The 8876-nt window shown below is 47.7% G+C and overlaps 1 protein-coding gene across 1 annotated transcript; it reads right to left on the bottom strand.

Annotated features, from left to right (window-relative positions):
• Positions 1-2447: 2447 nt before the first annotated feature.
• EAH_00024180 (hypothetical protein, conserved) lies at positions 2448-5809 on the bottom strand (the record flags this gene model as incomplete). The annotated part of the gene is made up of 2 exons (XM_013393081.1): positions 2448-5472; positions 5736-5809. The coding sequence occupies 2 exons, from the start codon at positions 5807-5809 to the stop codon at positions 2448-2450; spliced, it is 3099 nt and encodes a 1032-aa protein (XP_013248535.1).
• Between the last annotated feature and the right edge of the window lie 3067 nt (positions 5810-8876).

The raw sequence follows: 8876 nt of genomic DNA, 5'->3' as shown, positions 1-8876 counted from the left end.
TATATATATGTATAAATATAATTAATATTTATATATATATATATATATATATATTTATTTATTTATTTATTTATTTGACACAACGCATTTTAAAGCAAATAGAGCAAATAGCCTGAAATGTTGTTTTATATCAATATGTTAATATATATATATGTATATATGTATATATATATATATGTATATATATATGTATACGTATATATATATGTATATATATGTATATATACATATATGTATATATATATGTATATAACGGTTTGCTTTATTTGCTTTGTTCGCTTCAGAGTGCGTTTTATTTATAAATATCTAAATATATGAATATAAAAACATATATATATATATATATACAAATATATATATAAATATATATATATATATATATAAACGTTTGCTTTATTCGCTTCAAAATGTTATACATATATAATGTAATATTTATAATATATATTTGTTATGTAACGCTTTTTAGCGCAAGTAAAGCAAACAATACAAATTATATCCGCTAGTTATATATATTTAATATTATGTATATGCATAATATATATATATATATATATATATATTAAATCTATATATACATTTTATATTATCTATATTAAATTATTATTAATATATGTTATTATTATTATATATAATAACCTACAGACAGAAAACATATTTTTGTTTGTTTGTCTTTGAAGACAAAGACGAATTCTGCGCTGTCTTTGAATAAACAAATATAATTTTATTATTTTTTTATAAATAATATTTTTTATTCTTTTAAATAAACAAATCTAATTTTATTCTTTTTACAAGTAAACAGATATCTCCTTAACCTTTAGATAGTATATATATATATATATATATATATATGTTTTTTAAATCAGTTAAGACGAATATTATTGTTTATATTAACAAAGACAAGTATTATTGTTTATGCAGATGAAGACAAATATTATTAATATATGCAGAGACAGCGTATATATATACATATATATATATATAACACAACAGCAGCACCAGCAACAACAGCAGCACAGGAACAACAGCAGCAGCTGCAGCAGCAAGAACAGCACCATCTGCAGCAGCAGGAGTAGTAGCATCAGCAGCAGCAACAGTAGCAGCAACAGCAGCAGCAATAGATGCTTGTGGTTGCGCCTCTAGTTCCGGGTGTACGTACACCTGAATGCAGCGTAAATATTCTCTTTTGCTTTTTTTAAATAATAAAAAAAGAATTGTTCGCTGGAAGCCAACGGCGTATAAACAAACAAAAAAGATTGCAAGCAATGAGCTCAACATACACCTCAAAGTGCGCATGACATTCGGTCTCCTGCTGCTGCTGTTGCTGCTGCAGCAGCAGAAGAGGCGTCAATTGCTTTCGAGCAGCAGCAGCAGCATCTGCTGCTGCTGCTGCTACTGCAAATGCCTCTTTGCTGCACTTGCGCTAGGCAGCGGCACACCGCTGCCTTCCCATATAAAAATACGTCTGCTGCTGCTGCTGCTGCAGCCTGCAACAGCAGCAGCAGCAGCAGCAGAAAAAGCACCAGCTACAACGGCAGCAGCAGCAGAAGTAGCAGCAGAATACAATTCGGAAGCACATGGAAGCAACAGCCTGCCTGTGCTGCTGCAGTGCTGCGGCGCAAAAGCAGCAGCAGCAGCAGCAGCAACAGCAGCAGCTGCTGCTGCCGTTGCTGCTCCTGCTGCTGGCTGTCGTTCTGCTGCTTGCTGCAGCAGAGGGCTTCTCATGAGGATCTTTCCTCTTCATTAACACTCCATGCGGCTGCTGCTACTCCCAGCAGCTCATCTAGCAGCAGCAGCTGCTGCTGCTGCAGTAGCTGTTGCTGCTTCTGCAGCAGCCATTGCTGCTTCTGCTGCTTCGGGAGTTGATATCTCCGGTGCGTCCTTTCCCCGCAGTCTTTGCACGTTCTGCTGCTGCTGCTGCTGCAGCAGCTATTGCTGCTGTTGCTGCTGCTGGCTCTGTATGAGCAGCAGCAGACTGACAAATGGCGGCACAGATGGCTGCCCTGCAGCAGGAGCAGCAGCTGCTGCTGCTATTAGTTCGGCTGCTCCACGATCTCTGCATGAAAGACTGTAGCAACAGCAGCAGCAACAGCAGCAGCAGAATCAGAAACAGCAGCAAACGCAGCAGCGGCTTGCAAGCTCCTCTTGGGATAGCCGCAGCAGCAGCAGCTGCTGCTGAGGCTGCAGTTCCTTCCATATGCGGGTTCTCCGCTGCTGCTTTTTCTGCTGCTGCTGCTGCTGTTGCTGCTGCTGCTCTTGCTGCTGCTGCTGCTGCTGATGTTGCTGGTGCTCACAGTATGAAGTTGAGGGTTTGCTGCTGCAGCAACACCAACATAGAAGATAGCTTATATAGGGGCCTTTGCAGCCCAAGTGAGGGTTCGCTTGTGCTGCTGCTGCTGCCTCTGCTGCTGCCTCCTGTGCTGCTGTTGCTGCTGCTGCTGCTGCTACGGCTACTGCTGCTGCAGCTGGGTTCTTTGCGGCTCAAGCAGCCGCTGCTGCTTCTCACCCCACATGCAATAAACAGCAGAAGAGGCTTCACCAACAGCAAAGAATTCAGCAGCAGCTGCTGCTGCTGCTGCAGCAGCAGCATCTACAGGGGCTGCAGCCTTGAGGCAAAGGAGTCTGTTGCCGCTGCTGCCTCTGCTGCTGCCTCTGCTGCACCGGTTGCTGCTGCTGCTGCTGCCGCTGCTGCTGTTGCTACACCTAGGTGGGTATCTAGCAGTGGATATATCTGTAGCATGCAATTCTTTGCTGGTGCCTCTGCTGCTGCTCTTCGTGCGCTCGCTGCTGCTGCTGCTGATGCTGTTCTTGCGTTTGCTGCTGCTGCTGCTGCTGCTGTTACTACTGCTCTTGTTGCAGCGCTTCAACTGAGGCTGCAGTTGGTGAGCCCAGAAGAGCTGTGCTGCCTTTGCTGCTGCATCTGCTGCCGCTGCATCTGCTGCTGCTGCATCTGCTGCTGCTGCTACTTCCGGTGCTGCTGCTGCCAGCGCTTCTCCTGTTGCTGCTGCTGCTCTAGCGGAGGCTACAGACCCCTCCTGTGTCTCACACTGCTGCTTCTGCTGCTGCTGCTGGGTTTGCTGCAGCGGGGCGTCCCTTTTGCTGCTGGGTGAGAGGAGATCTGTACGGTCCTCCTCTGCTCCTGCTGCAGCAGCAGCCGCTGCAGCAGCAGCAGCTGCTGCTGCTGCTGCTGCTGTTGCTGCTGCATTTAATGGGAGAAAGCGGATGGGGGAGGCTAGCGGGCTCTTCAGAACAAACGGCAGCGACGCTGCTGCTGTTGCTGCTGCTGCTGCTGCTGCTCTTGCTGCTGTTGCTGCTGATGCTGCTACTTCATCCCCAACTAGGGGTGCTGCTGATGCGAATTCCTCTACAGGGCATTCTGTTGCTGCAGCAGGAGAGACCTGTCCCAGCAGCAGCTGCAGCTGCTGCAGCCTTAAACCCCGAGAAGACAATGGCTGCCACGACCAGGCACCAGGAAGAGAAAGCTGCTGCTGCTGCTGCTGCTGCTGCTGCTGCTGTATGTTGCATCTGCAAGGCTCCAAACTGTAGGCAGGCCAACAGAAACTGCTGTTGCTGCACCTGGCGCAGCAGCAGCTGCTGCTGCTGCTGTTGCTGCTGCTGCTGCTGGGAGTTGTACAAGCTGAAGGCATAGGAGAGGAGACCTCGTCAAGAGTTAGAGAAGCAGAAAATGTGGTTGTAGGTCCCCCGGCTTGTGCTGCTGCTGCTGCTGTTATTGCTGCAGCAGCAGCAGCAGCTGCTGCTGCTGTTCTCGCTTGCTTGTTCCAGGCTGCAGCTGCAACTCCACTCACTTGTGGGGTCTTCAATTTTGCTGCCATTTCTCCTGCTGCTGCTGCTGCTGCATTCGCTGCAGGTAGAGACAGGGGCAGCCCCAGCAACAGCTGCTGCTGCTGCTGCTGTTGCTGCTGCTGCTGTTGCTGCTGCTGCTGTTGCTGCTGCTGCTTTTGCTGCTGCTGCAGAGTGAGACGGTTTCCTAGGAGTTCGACTTGTTCCCAAAACCCCTCTGTGCACGCACTCTCTTGCTGCAGGTGGTGCTTCTGCTGCTGCCGCTGCTGCTGTTGCTGCTGTTGCTGCTGCTGCTGCTGCAGCAGTACATCCTCCCCAGGCGCAGTTGAGCAAACTGAGGTGCGGTCTGGGCTATGCAGCGACCCTGCTGCTGCTGTTGCTGCTGCTGCTGCTGCTGCTGCTGCTGCAGGTGAGTAGAGAGTCGCAGCGAGTCTCCAAGCCCCTGAATCCGCTGCTGCTGCTGTATGCATTGATGCTGCAGCAGCTGCTGCTGGTGCTAGTGCTGCAGGGATAGGCAGGGGTCTGCTGCTGCAGTCTGGCTTCTGCGGTGCTGCAGAAACATCACACAGCGGCAAGCAACTGAGTGAGGGGCGACGCTGCAGCAGCAGCAGCTGCTGCTGCTTCTGCCGTTGCTTCTGATGTTGGTGCTGCTGCTGCTGATGCTGCAGTTGCGTTGGGGCGGTTGTCCTGCACACAACAATCCTGCTGCTGCTATTGCTGCTGCTGTTGCTGCTGCTGCCCCTAGACTGCAGCAGCTGAGCCCTGAAGCGCTCCCTATCTCCTCGAATGCGAGGCACACGAGACTGATGCTGCCACAGCTGCTGCTGCTTCTGCTTCTGCTGCAGTTGCTGCTGCTGCTGCTGCTTATGAGAAAGAGCTCCTAGCCTGCAGCCTCCAGTGCTGTAGGGTTTCAAAGAAAACTTATTAAAGATTAGAGACGCCCCCACCCACTCTGCTGGCAGCACGAAGGGTGCGAAGGCTGCTGCTGCTGCTGCTGTTGCTGCTGCTGCTGCTGCTGACGATGGCTTGTGCAGCAGCAGAAACAGCTGCGGCTTCCGTTCTTCCGCAGGCCCATGCGTCTTGTGGCAGTAATACACCCCGCATGTGCTGCTGCTGCAGCCCCAACCGCTGCTGCTGCTGCTGCTGCTATCGCAGCTGCTGCTGCTGCTGCTGGGATATGCAGCACATGCAGCACGCTTATAAACGAGAGGGTGGAAGTTGATTTCGTCTCTGCTATGCGAGAAGACGCAGGCGGAGCTGCAAAGGCTTCGAGCTGCTTTCGCTGCTGCTGCTGCTTTGGCTCCTGCTGCTGGCTTTGTTGCTGCTGCTGCTGCTGCTGCTCTCGCGGCAGCAGGCATAGCGACGGACTCGCGCTGCAGCGCTGCTGCTCGCGGCGTTCTTTGGCCATCTGCTGCTGCTGCTGCTGCTGCTGTTTCTGCAGCAGCAGAAGATGTTGCTTCTGCTGCTCTCGAACAGAGGATGGGTAAGTATCTAAGTACAGCTATCTTTCCAGTGGAGGTCGTTGCTGTTTCGACATTTGCTGCAGCCGCAGCATCTGCTGCTGCTGCTGCAGCAGCTGCAGCAGCAGCAGCAGGCAAATCGCGGTAAGAGAAAGGCGACCGGCGAACCCAGAAGGGATCATGGCAGTAGTTGCATCTTTCAGAGCCGAAGTCGCTGAGGAAGAACAAAAAGCATAAGCCTCAAACCCTAAACCCTAAACCCTAAACCCTAAACCCTAAACCCGTGCTGCCAGCTGGAGAGGCGGTGTAGCAGCACTACACTCAGCACGCGAGTCTCAGCTGTGTGCCTCGTTAATTGCGCCTCAGTGTTTAGGGTTTAGGGTTTACGGTTTAGGGTTTAGGGTTTAGACATAAGGGTTTAGGGTTTAGGTTTCAGGGTTTAGGGTTTAGGGTTTAGGGTTTTTTGCGTTATCGCACCAGCGTGTAGAGCGAACTTTGTGGCACGCCTTAGTGCGGAATCGTTCAATTTCCTCTTCGTTGAGCAGCGGCATTTGTTTATATAAGAAGAAGAAAGATAAATAATTTTAATAAAATATAATTGCTGTTGAAGACTCAGACGAGAAGATACACCACAGAGATATAATAACAGCCTCTGCCGCCATAGGGAGCGTGGAAGAGAAAGAGGCCTTTGCCTTCAGAAGCCAACAAAACCGAGGGTTTAGGGTTTAGGGTTTAGGGTTTAGGGTTTAGGGTTTAGGGTTTGGGTTGGGGGGAGGCGGGGGGTGTCTGCGTTTTTCATTTGTTCTTCGCCAGCTAAGATGAAGAAGACAGCCAAGTGAGAAGAAATATTTGTTTGTGTTTTCTAACAAAACAAATTTGTAATAAAGCAGAGAAATGCCTCTCCTTTATTTTTAATTGAGATATCCAAAGGAACAAACATAACACGAAAATAAAATAAAAGCTAGTGGCCGCCTAAAGATTTAAATGAGGAAGCAAAGAAAAGTAATGCAGACATTTGGTCGCCTCCTCCACTTCATTTAATCCCTAATTACAAACAAACAAAGACAGAAAAGAAATAATCAGAACCACTGACATAACCAACACAGACCAGACCAGACCGGACCAGACCAGTCGCGCTCTGTCGTTGGGGCCCCCTGCGAAGTTGAATATGACGAAGAGGTTTTATTTTCCCTCTGCTGCAGCAAAATAAAATACAATTAATAATATATTTAATCAATTATTTTGCTTCTTTTAGTCGTACTCTTCGTTAAATGCACAAAAATATATATGCCAACTCGAGCAAATGCATAAAAATGCACACGGCGACAACCACCAGAACTGAACAACTCACGCCGCATATCCAACATTTTTCTTTTATATTTTAAAATAATATTTTTATTTTTAATTTAATCACAATTTATTTCCTTCTTCACATGGACGGAGATACCCCTATACCCCCAATGGTCATCTGTTAGGGGAATCGAGCGAGCGCAGCAAACTAAAGCCAGCTGAAGTGCTAAGAGATAACATAACAGCTACGCAAATATTTTTCTCCTCTCTTCTCTGTGCTGATATATATATATATATATATATCAAAAACAAATACTTCAAAAGGAGCGGCAAATTGTAACCTTTAGAGGCAGAAATGCATGGAGAAGCACAACTAACTGTACTGTGTGCTAACCGAGCAGCTCTACAGATACGTGCAGCGAACTATGCAAAGATTAGTACCTGCTGTATAGCTAGCTAGCTAGCTAGCTAGCTATACAAACAACAACGCATATATCTGTACATGCGAGGCGAGCTCGAGCTATGGAAACCGACAATCATACTAACACACACAAAACAGAAGGAAAAATAAGCAGTTTAAGCGTGCAAACAAAGAGGTATATAAGCAGGTGGACTGTCGCTAACGCGTTTTGTCTGCTTTGCATCCATATGACGCATTAAAGGCGAAGGGAACTACTTATCATCATTGCCTTTACTTCGAGAGAATGCAAAGCAGTGTTTCTTCGTTTGCACTCGTGGGCTTTCTCACAGTGTAAGCAAATAGGCAACTCTCCGAGGTTCAGTGCATGTGCAATACCACCGGATTTGAATGGGGCTGAAATGGTTCCAGCTGTTTGATAGCTTTCAGTAGGGGTATTACTTGTTCGTGTTGTGAGTGTACAAGCTGTTTTGCCTTCGGTATATTCTCGTTTATGCACTCCATAAGAGAGAGTATACCGAAGCTAAAACAACTAAAAGGGTACTACAGCTCTTCATTGTGCTTCCCCGAATGTTTCTGGGTACTATTGCTAGTGGTTAGGCGCCGGCAGCACAGGTCAGGGGTTGCATGAGTGCCAGCAAGGGCTACGAGTTCAGCATAGTGCTTCCGGGTAGGGCAGCACAATGTTTAAATGACTTCCATTTAACTGAAGACCCACACGCTCCCGAAAACAAAGAGATCTTGGGCGCAGCAGCGAGCACTATTTGCGATTTTAGGAGCGTTACTATGCTTGGCATGTCTAAATGATGCAAAGAAGAAACGAGTAGTCTCGCGTAGCATTCTCTGTTTGAAGTTCGTACATGCATTTCTGCTTGCGTGCATGTTGGCTACCGCGGTGCATGTTCGTGTTTAAATGTCAAATTTTTACGGGGTTAGGGTAAACGCCAGAATGGGGCTTGGGTTTGCTTGCACTTTTAATCAATCGCTGCTCAGGACAGTTCTCAGCTCAACTCGAAGACTCCCGTCACATATAGTAGCCACCCATGCTTGAGAGGGGCAAAGGCCAACTGAGAGCCACTCCACCAGAGCTGAAGAAGAGCCTGGTGAATAGGACAGACTACTCGTGAAGGCTCCTTCCCTAATAAAAAGAGAGGAAGCGATTTTTAGATGCTCGCCATCGACTTCTTCTAAACGCTTCGGCCTTTTACCCTCTAGAACAGGCGGGATCGATCAAACTATTCCCTCCTGCAAGGAGGTTACCAATGGCTGTGCGACTCCTATTGCCGTATCTGAACGCCATCCATCAGAATTACTGTCGCCTGGAAACGATGTATTAAGGAAGCCTCCGCCTTATCTGAGAGTCCAGATATAGCGGATCTCGTGATGCCGAGGCAGTGGAGGAGTTCCTTGCATCTCCGGTGCTGCACTTCCGTCTTCAAAATGCACTAGGAGGGGTAAGACTTCTACTGGCATCTTATTCTAGTAGGCGAGGCACGACAAGTGGTTGCTGTGTCTAGCCCAAGGTACCACTTGCCCGGAGAACAGCCGAAGGGTGGAAGACTTCTGAGATTCGCTCCGGTGTATATTTCCCCCCACATCAGCAAGGGGAAACGCTAGGGCAGAACTAAGACGGCTAAAAGAAGGGAAGCCATCGATCGAGCACTACACTGAAAAAAGCAGAAGGCCGTGGAGAACGCAAGACCCACGGTTGTCTCGAAGCTTTTATGTCCACTAGGCTTCATCTATCCTGTCCTCTAGAGAAAGTTAGTAAGTAATAGTCTGTCCCGTGGTTAGGGAACTATAGGCTAAAAGTATACAAATCGCAGATACGATGGAGTCCTTACGCATCAAACAGAGAAAAGTCGTACCCATACTTCTTTGGCTAAGATGGAATAACGCGGGTTTGGAAA

This window comes from Eimeria acervulina, genomic scaffold, assembly GCF_000499425.1.
Source record: "Eimeria acervulina Houghton genomic scaffold, Eah_scaff188, whole genome shotgun sequence".
In the NCBI taxonomy this organism is placed as follows: Eukaryota; Apicomplexa; class Conoidasida; order Eucoccidiorida; family Eimeriidae; genus Eimeria; species Eimeria acervulina.
The sequence above is the reverse complement of the archived record's forward strand: the minus strand, read 5'-3'. Positions and strand labels throughout refer to the sequence as shown.